Source organism: Opisthocomus hoazin, chromosome 2, assembly GCF_030867145.1.
Source record: "Opisthocomus hoazin isolate bOpiHoa1 chromosome 2, bOpiHoa1.hap1, whole genome shotgun sequence".
NCBI classification, from domain to species: Eukaryota; Metazoa; Chordata; class Aves; order Opisthocomiformes; family Opisthocomidae; genus Opisthocomus; species Opisthocomus hoazin.
The window spans coordinates 27818219-27834989 of NC_134415.1; the positions used below are offsets into that span (position 1 = coordinate 27818219).

Consider the following 16771-nt stretch of genomic DNA (forward strand, 5'->3'; position numbering starts at 1 on the left):
TCTGTTTGACAAAGTAGCACTCCGGCCAGTTTATCTTGCAATATGGCTTTAGCTCACAGAGCCTATTGATTTCCTTAAATTAATGTTTACAGAATGCTACTGAATTTCACTCAAGGGGACATTGTTCTTTTGAAGCTTTGTAAAATATGATACAGTGTTATTGCCATTTGTTCCTTTGCTAAGACTGATGAAACGTTTATTTTTTTAAAGTGCAGCCTTGAACTATAGCTGTTTCCTACAAGTGTGTTTACTCTTGGAACATTAGTAATACAACACACTATCAGACTCCAGCACAATACCGCAGGCAAAGTCTGTAGGTGCACCCTGGCCAGCCTAAATTGTATAAATGGAGCTGAAGTTTAATGCAGATTAGACATCGTATGAGAAAAGGTTTTGGCTTAGCCCAGCTGTCCCTGTCTGAAGGATCTTCAGATTTGTATGCTACAGCCAAGCAGTTGTCTGACGCTGTTACAATATTAGAACGGTTGCATTGGTCTTGGTACTTCTAAACTTGGGACCCTGTACTGAAAATTAACGTCTGGCCCTCTCCTTCTCCCCGCGCCGCCCCCCCCCCCGCCCCCGACAAGGTGAATAGCTTTGTGGTTGCCTTGCATGTGGTTCAGAGGCTTTTGATCTGATCTCTGAGGAGTGCTTAAAAATCTTCTCCAAGAAGCACTTGCATTACTTCTAACATCTGCCCCAATTCTGGTAGTTTACTAAAATGAGGTTGCTGTTACTTATTGCTGAAATTTTACATGAAATCACAGCCACTAATGACTTGACAATTTTGCTACTGCTTTCTGCAGCTGTACTACCATTAGACACATCAGTCCAATAAATCTTCACTCTTTGCTTATGAGAAGCAACAGGCCAGCCTGAACTGGGCACCCTTATTAGGGCGGTGTGTACCTTACCCACGGGCATCAGAGTGAACCGCTCACTTGGAGTATGAGTGGGGAAAAATGTGCTCCTCTGGAAAATGTGTGCCTCAGTCCAGCACAGCCAGAGGTGGACCATCCGCAGGGGATGTAAACTCTCTGTTGAAACCAATGGAGCGGTGAATATTTACATCGATGAGGAACTGCCCCTTGGTAGCCTCCCACATGTGCTCAAGGGGAGTGACTTAAACTCCACATTTATTGCATGCAGTATTAATGCATCAGCTGGCAAGAGAGAAAAATATGAAGTCATCCGGGCACCTAAGATGCAGGCTTCTTGCTTTATAAGACTGTGTCTGGGAGCAGATGAGTTTTCTTTCCATCGTGGAGGTTCTACATAACCAAGTCCCAGCCCCCCGCAGAGGGGAAAGGAAAGCCAGCTTTCGGACTTCTTGACTTTTTATCTAGTAATCTCTGTGTGGCCTTCTTAAAGCATCTGAGTTTATCCATTTAAGTCCACTCTGTCTGCAGTACAAGTCCCCAGCTTGTGCTGCTGCTGTCAGGAGATATGTCTCTCCTTGATCAATATTTACTTAACAAACAGCAGGGATAGGAGAGTTTGTTTAGAGGAATCATGTGTGCACAAGGGTGAATGAATGCTCGGTAAAGTACTTCACCTGTTTGTCTCCTTTCCTAGGGTATCTTTACTGCTTCAGGCCTCATGCTGGGCTTTGCTGCCATTGCCCCTGTGAACATGCTGAAAGCCACCCTGCTTTAGGATAGTTTAGCAATTGGCTGCAGAAAATGAACTTCTGAGTAAATATTTTATTCCCTGTTCTAGGAAAGTTGGAGGGAGAAGTTTAGGAACTTTGTAAAGTTACTTCTATGGTTGAAAAATACTTGATGCTCAAGTGAAAATAAACTAAACTTCCCAGACTCTTGCACTTGCGGCAGATAAGATTTGAAAGATGTTTTAAGCATTTTGTTTGCACAAAATATTTCAAAATTGCCACTGCCAAAACGCCGAAGTGTTCTAAAGAAAAAATTTATATGCAGGTAAAATTGCAAGGAAGGAAGCATTTTTAAAGAATAACTTTAGAAAGGTCTGCTATTCATTTTATTAAAAACTAAAACAGTTGTTTCTGATGCCTGAAGTCATTGCATGCAATTAGCTTTGAGGTATCTGAGTCTAGTTTGGGGGGGGGCGTGTATTTTATTTTGTGAATCAGAGTTGTAAAACCCGTCTGAAATATTCATGCAGAATTGTCTGAGAAGCAGTTTCTGTTTTATTTACTGCACAGTAGAACAGCCACAGTGGATTAGCTCTACAATACCCGTAACAAAAGCACAACAGCTGATGCATGTGATGTTAGGAGGTGACAAAACAGTTAAAGTATGCTGCTGGCTACAGGCAAGCAGTCAGCAGATGCAGACAAAAGGGTTTGTGACAAGAATAACTCTCTCTCCAAGGCGAGCAGTCAAGAGTATCCAAAATACCAATACCCTTTTCTCCTTGACATTGTCTTCTTACAGTCAGCATTTTATTGCCCTTTTATAGTAAAAAAACAAAACACAATTCTCTGCAATATCGGTTTTAACTTGACTTTCACATTCTGTGATCTTTACATCTGTATTGCTTTTTCTATCATCTAGATTTACCACTTGAGCAAGAATTTTTGAAAGTTTAAAAGATTAACTGTAAAGAAGCCCACCCTTAATAGGATTAGCAACATGAAATACACATATAAATCTTTGAGCAGACCGGTGACTTGTTTTGTCATTTGGTTTTGGTGTTTTTCCCCTTTTCTGTTAAGAGAGAATTAAGCATCTTATTTTGCTAATGAAGAAATAAGGCTTGGGTAGAAATTAAAGGTTTGCTTGACAATGGGAGAGATTTAGGTGCTGGAAAGGGACTGTGAATGAGCTGATGTTTATTTCAGAAGTGTGAAAAATCAGTTTATATATCTCCAGAAAAAAAAAAAAAAAGAGAGAGAGGCTGTCTTCTTTCTAACCTTTGTAATTCCCCTTCTATTCTCTGTGACATTCATTCAGCTGCCAAGCATGTTTGGCAAGGCTTGAGCCAGCGAGCGCACTTCCAGTGACCGCTAACCTTGGTATGTCCTGACACTTATGATGAGTATCTGCAGGACACAGAAGGCAGGCAGGCTGCTATGTCAGGCTTTTATTATGTACTGCAGAGGCTGGGGACAGTCAGTTTAATAAAACAAATCATCCTTGAAGGTAAAGCAACTGGGAAGAGGAGGAGGAGGAGGGCTGAGGGAGGGGAGGAGATGAGGAGAATGGGAGGGAAGGGAGAAAAAGTCTTTGCTGCACAACCCAAAAAATAAATGAATTAACTAATAAAAGGTACAAGATACAAGACAACCCAATAATGAGAAAAAGTGAAGGGCCACTGATAGGCCACCAACTTGAGACACATGGCTACTGCTAGTGTGCCCACCTTCCCAACAGTGATTTTTAAAGTCCATGCATGCCATCAGAAAGGGAAACCTGATCCTCTTTGTCGGCTTAAAATCAGTGTTGCTTCACTGATTTTCCTCGAGCAACGCTGACTTAGACCCGCTGAGGATCTGTCCTCACCTTCCCAATCACCGGTGGCTTTTTGGTAGTGTTTTCCTTGAAAAGGAATTCAACAAGTATTTTTAAAGCATATTGCTTTCTGTAACTGTGTATGCTTCTGTATGAAAGAAATGCGAGGTCTGACTTGGCTCCAGCTTTTGAGCCATTGGAACTATAGTTTTACTCACATAGAAATAGTTTGTGCTGAGTATTTTTAACAAAGCACACCCCCACAGTGCTAATCCAAATGGTTCGGCATGGTAGTTGCACACGCAAACCCAGGAGTGAAATAGTTCAGGTTTGTTCTTCAAGCCAAGGAAAATGCCAGTAGTTAAAACAGCATAAATAGACAAGAGCAGATGAGAGCTTTAATGCCCTCCCAGTTTTCACAGACGAAGAGGATGTGTTAACGGGGCTAAGGCTTGAGGAGGGGCACTGTGGTGGTTGTTGGACTGCATTAGGAGGTACAAGACTGATGCGTACCAGATGTAAATCAGCATAGCTGCGCTGAGGCTGGTAGAGCTCTGCTGATTTACACTATCCCAAAGTTTGGACTGTGACTTTTTTCCTTGGCAGTGAAGCTAAGTTACATTGACAAAGCATGCGGCAAAGTGTAATTTCTTTCTAAATCAGTCTGATGTGGAGGCTTCAGCCTGAAACCCACCTAGCCTCCCCCTGAGCAGACCTCATTGTCTTTCCTGCCGGTGAATGTACAGTGTGATTCTTTGATTGACTGCTGCCACCTGATGCTAAGAAAATGCCCTGAGTTCATACTAGGGATTGTTGGTTCTATTAAAAGCAACGTAGATGGAGTTTATTTGTCACTGAAGCATTTTCTGCAGATGTTCCTACTTCAGAGATGTTCAGTCAGTTAGGTGTAAAGATGCGCTGAATAGGTCGCCATCACTTAGGGTCAGAGAAATGCTACCCCCTGACACATAATTGACATGGCTGACTGATTATTGCCCAGTGAAAAATCTAACTACCCATCCATTTAAATATTTATTTTCAGGCTCTGGGCTTCACTAGTGTTTTCTTTATTAAAAAAAACAAAACAAAACAAAACAACACTTTGTGGTTACTCTTTCTAGAAAGGAAAAATGTTGGCCAACGTACTATCCTGTGGGGATTAATCACAGTGTGCTATTCACATTACAACATGCAAAGTAACGTGTGTAATCCACTTTGACATGAAAAATTGCTAATAACATCCCAAAAGGAAAGAGCTATGAACAGCTTTAATGCCTGCGGAGCATGGGAGATCTTTGGGAACTCAGCATTACGAGGAGGTCCCTTCAAAGCCCACACAGGGCTTCGTTCACTGTTATGTTTGTGGGCTGCTTTCTGCAGCCTGTTCTGTCAAGTTCAAAGGAGCCCGGCCCTGCAGATGTGACTCAGGTACAATGAAGTCAGACCTTAAAAGCTAACTCCTAGCCTAAAAGAAAAGCCTGTGTGTCTTTGTGGCGGTGGGACACCTGGAAGCTAGTGGCTTAGGGGTTTCACACTGCCTACTCCATGGAAAAGCAGCATCCCATGCCTGGAAAACTTTCATGTGCACAGGCAGAAATTGAATGGCAAAGGCTCAACTTAAAACCAGGTTGTCACTTCCATTCTTAAAGTTGTCGTGAGTGTAACCATGTAGGGAGAAGTAGGACTTTTTGCATTTGGACTTCTTGCTTCTCATGTAGGTACTTGTAATTGCCTGCCTCCCTCCCATCTCCAGAAAACTGGAAGGGGAGAAAGACATCTAAACTTGGTCCTCTGGACACCAAAATTGAAAGGTGTGAACTCTTTTTCCCAAGCACAAAGACAAAAAACAACAGGTTTTGCCCTCATGAGCTAACATCAGTGTGTACACCAAAAAGTTGGTTATTGCTACATTTCTTGCTTTCTAGGATCACGTAGTCAACAACTCCTTCCCCTTGGTTAGCACCTAGCAATACCAAGGGTGATGAAGAGCACGAGTAGTTGTTTGAACCCCATGAACAGTAAAGTGTACCACTTTTTATAGCAATGCAAGAATGACACAAGCATGGTATCTTTTGCAGACGTATTACCAAGTGCCCAAACAGCAGAGGGGTTATGTGAAGTTTAAAGTTATTTCTTTGAGCTGGAATAAGTGAAATGTAATAATTATTTTCTTCCCTCGTAATCACTGCTGGAATAGAACATCTGTAAAAATGTCTCTTTCTGTGGGCCCCACTGAATGAAAAATTTCACCAACAGGCAGCCTGTCTTTGGGAGCAGAGAAAAATGTGGGGGGGCTGGATTTCACTCTTGGAGGTAGACAGAGGACTTGTGTGGGCTGTGGGGCTGCTGGAAGCAGAGTTTGTCGGCTGGTGTCAGGGGGAGCTGATCTCATGTTCACCCGATTGGCAAAACGTGGCTAGCAAACTGCTAGTGTTTCCCCAACGCTGAGAGGCGAGTGAGGCTCCAGAGCCCTATCGTGTCAGATCAAACACATACATTTCCAGACAAGTTTTCTGAAAGTGGCTGCTAAAGGGAGAAGAACAAAAGCCTGAAGTAGAGGATAAGGTGCTGGCCCTGATCTGGCAATGTGACTTGCATTCAGTAAAGGAGTGAGATCTGCCCAGGTGTGCATTGGCCACAGAAATGGTTGAAGTAGCCTCTACTGCAGGTCAGACAACTCCTCTTGCTGGAGTGGGCAAAGAATAGCAGTGAGGGAATACTTGCTATTATAAACATGCTGGTCACTGGCTGGCTGTGAGCTGCGAAGCCATATTTCCGTAATAAAAATGGAAAATAATACCTTTATGGAGATGACCTCAACCTTGCAACTGACCTATGGTTCATTATAGTGATTGCTTTCGAATCATTTAAGGCAGAGGGTGAGAAGGTGGTGCTGTTGCCTGAGGCAACTATTTAGGATGAGTTACCAAAGTTTGGAGGTAACTGTGGTTTTTAACATTCACCCATTGTTCAGGGGCTTCTGAGAGCGTCATGCCCCTGATAGCTGGCTGTTTGGCTCACCCGTGAAGTGACAGTGACATTTATAAAACCCAGATGAGTTTGATGCATCTGAGCTCAGTAGCTACTTGGAGTACAGTGCACCCATTGAAGAGGTCAGGGTTTCACCTGTGGGCTTCTGAAAAAGAAGGGAAGACCGTAATGTCCCCCGAGAAAGCCATCTGATGGGCGTCTCGTGCACAGCAGCCACAGAAGCAAGCCGTTAGCTGAAGGCTTGCTTGCTAGTTTTTAAACTACGAACAACGTTCAGAGATACCATTTCTTTGGTAGCTTTCAGCACTGGCTGTGACCAAAGTTAAGCACAGAGATAGAGAGGGGTTTCTGTGCATGCGTAACTTTCATATTAGTTCCCACACGGAGAGGAGAACATAACCATAAATGCATGGGTAAAATTATCAAGTAGAGATTTCTCTCCTTTAAGACAATTGTGTTTGTTTCCACTCCTGCTAATTATATCCTATAAATCCCCCACTCTCCAAACTCAGACAGTAACATTTTGTTACCTACATTCTGTCAGTAGACTTTACAGAGATCTCTAACACATGTTATAAAAGTTATTGCTATAGTACTATATATAACAGCTTTGCATAAGAGAATAGAAGGCTGCCACATTTAGAAAATGCAGGTGCTATGTAAGCCCCTTTCTGAAAGAAAGAACTTAGCTCAGTTTCCTTTGAAGAACCAGAGACTTGAAATTGAAAACTGTATTAATGCCATTGTCTCCTTGTATCAGCAGGTTCCAGAGAGATTCCTGGAAGTGGCTCAGATCACGTTACGGGAGTTTTTCAATGCCATTATCGCAGGCAAAGATGTTGATCCTTCCTGGAAGAAGGCCATATACAAGGTCATCTGTAAGCTGGACAGTGAGGTCCCCGAGATTTTCAAATCCCCAAACTGCCTACAAGAGCTTCTTCATGAGTAGAGAGTTCAGCAGCTATTTATGAATGTATGAAAGTAGCAGTCCCCTTCTGATGCCCAAGTCATGTGTGTCTCTATTTTAATTTCATATATATACGTGTATCGCATACATATATATGTATATGAAATTAAGACTGTGATCCCTTCTGGATTTAAGTTTTCGTTCGGTTCCAAGGGGATGGTTATTTTACTTCAGCCTTTGGATTACGTTAGCCCGAGACCCTTAACATTTGAAGAATCAATGGGGTTGATTTTCAGGGAGAAGAGTTTGGAAGCGTGTAAAAGCCTGTCTTAGCAAGTTAGGGCATTATGTTTAAAAATGCTTTGTCAGATTTATTGCTTGCTGCAAAGTGGCATTTTGTCTTAGTAAGACTAATGTCATGGCACAATACTACAGACAATGAAGTTTATATTATGTTTATACTGCTAAAGGTCTGAACTCTGTGGAGTCACTTCATAAGCTTCGAGAGCTTTTTTTTTTTATTTTATATACTTTTTAACCAATAACTAGATTTTGTTGCATATTTCAAAAAACTACAACATCTATTTTAGGTACTCACTCCAAGAAGTGATACCCAAAAAAGCAAACCCTGTTCTTCATGCTTTCCTTACAGAAATTATGAATACCCTGCGTCAGTAATCAACATACCAGGTTGTTGTTTCTCTAAATTGCAGCAAGGGACGTTTGCACAAATCAGATATCGTTCTTGCAGGGTGAGGTCAGTAATTCATGCACAATATTGTATCAACCACACTAATTTTGGAATACGGTCAGCTTATTAAAGTGGAAGCATTTCACTCTCCATAGAGTAAAAATGAAACCTTCAGCATCCTATACTGCCGTGTCTCAGTCTTACTTTAAGTGGCATTAATCCCTAAATTTATTCTTTTCTTAGTCCATTGTATCCCCAAAAATCCCCTTTCCAGTATAGAAAGTTTTCTGGCTGTATTTGACATCTGTCCTGAAAAGCACTTTTTGAATGATCTTAGATATAGTAGAAGAAAGCGTCTTCACCTCACAGTGCTGAGGCAAAGGAAGGAAAGAAAACCTGTTTGTAGCTGTAAAATATAATTAGTCTTTTCCTAATCAGAAGAATAAAAGTTACATTTTAATAAAAATCTAATCAAGCATATAGAAAAATCAGTGTCCTCCTGGCTATGCAGGGTTCAGAAAGCCAAATTGGATTTCAAAAATTACAGTAAGTGCAGCTTTTAAAAAAAAAAATCTATTTGAGCAACACACTGCACTTGTCTTCTGAAGCTGGAACTAGTCCTGACCAAAAGCTGAGCTACAGTGTAAAGTCTACGGTGGATCTGGGTTCGCCTGAATGCTATACCACGATATGTCAGCAGACGGAAAGAAAGCTAGCTGCTAGTTGTCGTGCTTTCTTCAGTGGCTCTCCTTGTCTCACGTTTTCAGAAAGGTATCATCTCCAGAAGTCTGGGGGAAGGTTGAATATGCTGTGGCACTCTGTATTTGTCATTTTCTCTGTCGTCTTTTGTACGGATGCAGTAAGAATTTATTGTTATCGTCAATAGTATTTTCCCCTACATAATTCAATCTGAATCTAGAGGAAGTTCCTAATTAGCTGTGAATTATATTTAGACTATCGAGGATACTGGTATCTTATTTCTTTATTTTAAAATTACATTTTGACTTTGGAGAGTGAAAGTTTACCCATGTGACTAAAGAGCTGACCTGATCATTGCAATTTCACTTCATTTACAAGTACTGCTGATAGACAGAAATGTATGAAAGCAATTATTGTTAGCAGAAAGCCTTAAAAACCTGCTGACTTCAAATTAAACAGCACAATCCTACAATTCCCTGTCATTCTTTTCAAGCACTGGCAGTATCTGTGGAGTATAGGCAATGCAGACAATAGCATGGGATGAAGTGCCAACATTTTCACTATGCATTATAAAAGCAAAACAAATCTTCGTGATCTTAGACTCCCTGGGAGTACCTAACACTGTATGTATCCTCACAGTAGACAGGATGTGTCTTTTTCTTTCTTTTCTTTTCTTCCATTTTCTTTTGTTTTCTTTTTTTTTTTCTCTGTGTGTGTGTGCATGATTTGGTAAACATTACACTTCATAAAGATGTAACTCCAATGAATTCTGAGTAAGAAAGGATGAAAATTGTGTTCATGCACTTTTTTGATTTATGGGAAGAAGTGGCATAAAATGCTCAAGTTTTAATACAGTAAAAGTTCATCATTGCCATTCCATCAGACACAAAATATAACACTGCATTGTCACCTTGGACATAAGAAAGCAAAGCCATACTTTAGTCATACTATGTGGACATACTACTAGTTACCATCTCAATCTGTGATTTTACCGTTACTTTTATTATGTTTATTATTATTATTATTATTGTTAATATTATTATTATTATTTGGCTGCAATGTGATTCACATAATCTAAATAAGTGAAATTGTGTACTCAACACTTGATGTTGTTGCGTTTATTTATTTATTTATAAGTAGCATAATCTCAATAGTAAATGAGGCATAGGAATTAAGAGTAGAAATTTCATCTTAAAAGCAAAATAAAAAACTCCTTAGTCTGAAAAAGGAATAAATGATAATTTGATCATTTCAGTGATGTGTTTTTTCTGCATTTTATAGCCATATTGCCTTTGTGCCTCCCAATACACCTAAAATAATAAATACATGGCATAGCTGCTACTAAATTTTAAGTAGAAAGCAGTTTCCTTCAAATTATCTCAATATTATTTCACTGAAAATGGCTAAAAGGCAGGAGGCTACTTTTATTGTCATGAAAAGTTTACATAGGGAAAGAATTTCAAAATCCATCTAGAAACCCCATGTTGCCATTCATTTACTGCTAATTCAGATTTATTTCTGCATATAAACTTGAGGTTATAGTCTGTGCCTAGACCTTAAATGCACCAGCGGAAGGATTAAATAAATCCTTCAAAATACCAGTTTTTCCCCCACAAGTACAATTGTTCTTGTGCCTTCTGTGGCTTACAATTTTCATCTTTTAAACTTTATTTTTCAATTACTACAGCTGCAATAAACACTGATATTTTTTTTTCCCGGCTGTTTGACATAATGTTGATAGCTATGCATATTTTGTGTCTTTTTAAAAATTGAAAAAAAAAAAAAAAAACAAAGCAGGAGAATACGTTTTTGAAGAAGAGAATTTTTAGAACAGTTTGATAACGCAAATTATTTTTTCTCAATTGTTTGAGCAGCATTCAAGTTTTGAAAATTCTTGTAGAAGCCAATTTTTTGTAACTGTGGTGCAAATCTTGTGTTTTCTTAGCCTGATGAAAAGTAGTATAGAAGCAATATTTCATACGTGACATATGTGCATATACATATACATATGTAGTCACACACACCAAGACAAAATGTGTGGGTGTATGTATGTATATATACACAGAAACACACACACACAAAATATGCGTATGAAGTGAAAAGCTTACCTTTTTCCTATCTAGATTAAGAACCTATTTTAGACATTTGTTATGTTTTGTGAAAAGAATGTTCTATTTGAAACTACAAAACATTTAATTCTTACTGTATCTCTGGTTGTTTAATGGGAACGTTTCACGCTTAATGGTAAACACGTGGAAGATGTTAGAATGTAGTAATTATTTAAGGAAGTGTTCACCCATGTATTCCTGAGGTTTGCTTTGTGCCTCTGAGTATTATTTAATTGAAGTGTTTTAAGTTTGCAGAATCTTTGTTACTGTACCAGGTATGTGGGTGAACATTGAAAATCGAGGGGAACTTTTATAAAGCAATGTAAATATTGAATCGTATGGCTGTTCTTGCATAAAGACATAAGATTTTAATAACTACATTCTGAAAACATCTGCTGAATTTATAAGAAACACTACAGTAACTGTATAGATAGTTGAAAGCATTCTTGAAAATCCAGCTCTACTTTTAAAAGTTAAGTCTCTTTCATCAGATGTCAAGGGAATGGGTAATACAGTTTCTGTAAAATTGCAGAATTTTTTTCTATGTATATGAAGTCAGTTAATAGAAAAATGTTTTTTTCCACAGGTTAATATTAATTAAGAAATAAAGGTGAAGATTTTGTGGCTTTAAAGATAGGATTTTCACCAGCAGCATTGAAAGATTATACATATATATATATACAGAAAGATATATATATATATAAAAAATGGAAAGTGGTTTACAAAACCCCCAAAATGAGCACTGTACATGAGAAGTGAAAGCAAAAACTATATTTGCCATGTGTATTATATAGCAATCATTGGTGTTAATAGTGCAAATGTTTCCTTCTGGTACCAACTGTGTGTTTGAAAATTCCAATACGCATTGTTTTCAAAAAGCTCCCCTTAAGGAATGTAACTGGTTTATATGAGTAAGCAGTTACTGTATTGCACTTAAATGTTCTGTTGAAGGAAATGCAATTTTGTTTTCTGTAGAACTGTTGGTTGTAAACCATCTATAAACTGAAGCTAAAAATGCTCATATTTAGAGCTGGGATGAAAACTGGTATTTAACCTTTGTATCTTCTTAGGAATATCCTTTTTAGTGTATGAAAGGTGGTGGCACTATGACTTCATTTAGTCTTTTCATCTGAGCCACAGTCACCTCTCTCCCCAAGCAGCCACCTTCCGAATGCACAAATATACTGGGACATGTAGAAACAAATTTAGAAGAAACAGCAAGCTTACATTATTCTCTAAAATCCATTCTTTCTGCATTAATTGTACCACTCGAGTGAGATATTAGACAAACACAATAACCATCTCATTACCGTGTAACATGTAAGAGTCAGAAACTAGAAAAGACGGAATAAAAAAAAGCCTCTTTAGGTTGGTTTAATGCTGCCCAGAAGAGTCAAAGGTTAAGGTTTAAACTGATGTTGTCCCAGCCATTACTCATATGTATATAGTTACAAAAGTGACAAAACACTGCCTTTATATTATTTAGCAATATGTTGTAAATAGCATTATTAAGCTTTTTTTTTTGTAATAAAGACCCTTTAATTTGAAGATAGTACAATAACTGAACTGATAAAGTCAATTTTTGATTTTTTTTTATTTTATTTTTTAGCTAGAGGCAATTTCAACTGTGGATTTTTTTGTTGTTGTCTGTTGTTCTGAAGACTTTGCATAATTTATTGGTTTAATTTATCCTAATTTATTTGATGAAGGTGTACAATTTTGTATTACCAAGGATGTACTGTAATATTAATTGATGACAAGATAAAACAATAAGACTCCCCTGTCCGTTCGGAAAAAAAGGTGCAGTAGACAATTGATTGAAAAAAAGTTACAATTCTAGCTTGGCAGCTACTAAATTTAAGATAAACGCAGGAAAAATGTTTGGGGGGGTGGATTTTATTTTGTGTGTTTAAAGCTTTTGTATACTCTCCAGACTTTTACCTTTTTGCTTTGTACCACTTAAAGGATACAGTAGTTCAATTGCCTTGTGTGCCTTCCATCTTCTCTAAACTGAATGTATGTGCAGTATATATGCAAGCTTGTGCAAAATAAAATATAAATTACAAGCTCATTGCCATCGTTTATATTTATTTCCAAAAGTTTATGTTGCCCCACATTAAGAGGCGAACCACTGAACCTCCCTGCTGTGGCCAGGCTGTGCCTAACACTGTAGTCCTCTGATGGTTCTCTTTTCCCCTTAGTTCAAATTATTTATTAATGAAACTGCCAGCCCTCTTGCAAAATGGATATAATGATTTATCTAATCCGGTGTCCTGCCTCCAGCACCGGTTAAGATAATGAAAGTTATTTTGCAATAGCCCATCAGACAAGGAATAACTCCCTGCAAGAGACACATTATGTCTGAGGCACAGACAGCCCTTTAATGTAGCCAACGTCAGCTAGAAAGTACTTTTAATTATGATGTTTAATTATTTCCTGGATACACCTGCCATGCTGGTGTCCTGCAACAGGGAGTTCCACAAGTTGGGTGAACGTAGGAGAGGTCTCGTTTTGATGTGGTTCACAGTTGTTCCTGTTATCAATTTGCCCTTTGTTAATGGTAATGTCCAGATACCATTCTCCATTCTTTTCATGACAATCTGTCACTCCTGGGATCACTACCTTTTCAAGCCGTATAATCATTAGCGTTATATGTAACTAGTCTGTTCTTACACGCTTCCTCAAAATGCAAGTCTCATTTGTTCATTGTTTTTCTCCAATCCTTTGCTATTTCTGCTGTTTCATATGCATCTTAAAATTTTGAGGTTGAGTGAACCTTTGGTTTACATTATTGCCCCCGTTTCAGATATGAATGGTCTCTCTTTGGCTTAGAATTGGTGCAGATGGCAGTAAGATGGTAGCTTGGATCACACAATCATGCAACAATTTTCTGATTTTGGAGAAGGAGCGTGTTAAAAATATATTTTCATCTGAGGTAATTTATTCTCAGAATCTTCCCTGATTCAGCCTCAAGACACTGTAGAGCTGAGCTGGAGCCTGAAGCCAGCTTTAGCTACGCTGTAACAACCAAATAAATACTTCATATCTGCAACAGCAATTAAAACTGTATACAACTGGAGTTGAATTTTCTGGGCCACATCAACACCAGGTATGAAGGAGATCTGTGGAAGGTCATGAAGTTGCATCTCCATAACTAATAGTCATTTAGGTGTAAGGTCTTCTCTGATTTTACTGCAAACAAATGGCTTCTCCTAGTTCACGTCCATCCACATTACCAAACCAACATACTAGAAGCATCTTCAGGTCAAAAATACCTGACATTCAAGTCATTTCTTAAGGAACTGGCTGCCCCACAGCACTTACTAATTGTCTGTGTATTCGGGAGGTTGCTAAGACCATGGCATGGGGAGCAGGGCAGACAGTGTCCGAAAGGAGGAGCGCGTCAAGGTCCCTGGCTCACCTGCTCCAGAAAGCCTCCAGCCTTGAGGAGGTCCTCTGCCAATCTTGCTTCAGAGCAAGCACAGGAATCCCAGGAGGGAGCTGCTGGGAAACCATGAAAATGCTTTCTTTGTACAGAGAGAAGCCAAAGAGAGGGTGAGGAGACTAAAACCAGGCAGGTGGTTAAGCACATCCTAGCAAAGGCTTACAAAAGCAAATAGAGATTACGTGGGAGGGCTCATTTTTGTGTTAGCTGTCAAGACTTAACTAGATGAAGGAGAGGGAGATCATCCTCGGGTGCCCAGCTAATGGACCAAAGGATACAAGCTGCATGGGTAATTGCTAGCTCGCTCTGTCCCCTGATCAGTTTTTCTCTCAAATGTACTAGTTCTGTGAAACACAAGACGCTATCTGCCATTTTACCCTGCAGTGGAAAGCACACAGATCTCTAAATAAGAAATCCTAGCTATTGGCATCTCAGAATACCGCAGGAGTTCAGAGCTAGACTGGAACTTGGCAAGTAGTCCCTGTCATTGCAGAGGGCCAAATCAACTTTCCCAGGCTTCAAGCACCCTGAAATGATCCAAATTCTGCAGATCTGGCCATCTGTGCTTGGAAATCCTCAGTTCCCCTAATACCTGGAATTTTTACAATAAGGAAGATACTATGTTCTAGCTTAAAAATCATAAGGAAGACATGAATCATCCCTGACCAAGGCAAATACAGCAATTTTATGTCACCGAGACCGTCACTAGGAACTGGGGTCTTTTACACATCGCATTACTGAGAAGCCAACCGTAGAAGACTGCATTTTGTGATTTGAGAGCCTGAAAGAGTTAATTGCTTTCGTTTCCTTGGTCTGTACCCTTATTTATGCCCAGTCTAGGCTGTGCCAACACAATTTCTATGGAGATGATCCCTTCTGATCCAGTCTTCCCTCTTTGTTCGGCGGGAAAGGGAACTGATGGGTGAGTCGCAGCATACGACTGGCTACGTGTAGGAAATAACGGCAAACAAGTCCGTCACTCTTTGCAGTGGGTTATAGTGTTTCCCCAGACTAACCCAGTTTTAAAATATGGCACTGCATTTATTTTAAGAACATAATATGGAAAATAAATTGAATCTTTGATAAAGCTTATTGTTGAATGGGGATGGAGGGCTCCCATGGTGGTGGCAGAGCTGCTAGCTAAAAAGGGCTGGGGGGTTGGGAGGGTTGTGTCCGTGTGTGGTCCAAGCCTCTGACCCTCCGGGCGCGTTGCAAGGCCTGCCTGCTCTGCCAGCTTTTCAGGGGGCAGGGGCATTTGGAGAAGCTGCCTAGTAAAGCCTGATCGATTGGCGGGTGCAGAAAACCCACCGTTCGCTGCAATGCTCATTTTTGTGTACAGCTTACTAGTATCACTAGCATACAGGTACCTCAAAGAGGTATGTTTTATTTACATATTAATTTTTTTTTAGACACTGCTACGAATCCTTGTTGGCTTAGGTTAGCCTGGCTCTTTCCAGAGCTGCAGAGCAGAGTGAGACTCTGACTCTCGAGCAGAGAAAGAACCCCCCCACCTCGCTCTGCCCAGAGTCTGGGAGGATGTGATTGCGTTTTCATGAATAAATCCTAGGCGAGTCAATAGTGGTACTTTCCCATTTATTTGGGAATCAGTGTGAAAAAACAAACAAACAAGCTATTTGCGTCACAACAAAACACATGAAAATGAACTGCTGTTCGCACTCAAAGGCAGTTAATTACTTGCACAGTTTAATTTCATTCTTTAAAATTAGACTTAAGGTTGAGTCTCTAGGTAGGCAAAGGAAAGAAAAAAAAAAAGATATAAAGATGGCACAGATAGCAAAAGAAATACTACCGGCTCCAATGTAAATATGTTTGCAGTTTGCAAGAGACCTGCCAGTCAAGCAGCTGTGGGAGGTAACAGGGGAGAACGCGTGAGAGGAAAAAGTCTTGTGGCAACAGTGGCCAGTTTCATTATGGCCACTGCCAGACTGTGAAACAACTCTGGGGGCCTGAAATCCTATTGCCTATTAAAACTGGGCATGACAGCTCTTTTTTATGCTTCACCAACCAGAGATGGAACTGCGTCCTAGGGGAAATAAGGAAAAATATTTATTACAAGTGTTTAACACCTTTTAGTACAAAACAACCCTAATATGCAGCACTCAAGGATAATTCATGCCAGCACATGTAAAACCAAGGGGAATCGATTATCAGCTCAATAATTTGGTCAGAGCTTTTAAAGGAAGAGATGAGGTTCCAGTCAAAACACTGAGCCAAGATTTCTCTGAAGTGGAGGTACTTTCGATTTTTTTTAATATTATTTTTACAGTTCCTCAGTAACCACACAAGGCTCTGACAACACACCCATCCCAGGGACTGTGTAGCTTCCTGACTTGCCCCGAAGAGCAGCCGTTCAGACTGGAGACTTATCTGCCCCTCATGCATGGCAATAGTTGTTGGCATATTTAAGAAAGCCGCAGAACAGTTAGGGGTGGACCTCAAACACCCCAAGAGGATGAGGTTTAAACTGCTTTAAAGGCTTAG

The 16771-nt window shown here is 39.8% G+C and overlaps 1 protein-coding gene across 3 annotated transcripts in view; it reads left to right on the forward strand.

Annotated features, from left to right (window-relative positions):
* The window catches only part of PROX1 (prospero homeobox 1), a 49471-nt gene extending 36576 nt beyond the window's left edge, over positions 1-12895 (forward strand). For 2 of the 3 annotated variants that reach the window (XM_075412983.1, XM_075412984.1), the window contains one exon: positions 7180-12895. In XM_075412983.1, coding sequence (XP_075269098.1) covers positions 7180-7368 — 189 coding nt within the window. In that variant the 3' untranslated portion in view covers positions 7369-12895. The remainder of the gene's footprint in view (positions 1-7179) is intronic. The other variant, XM_075412985.1, reaches the window with a different exon arrangement.
* The last annotated feature ends 3876 nt before the right edge of the window (positions 12896-16771 follow it).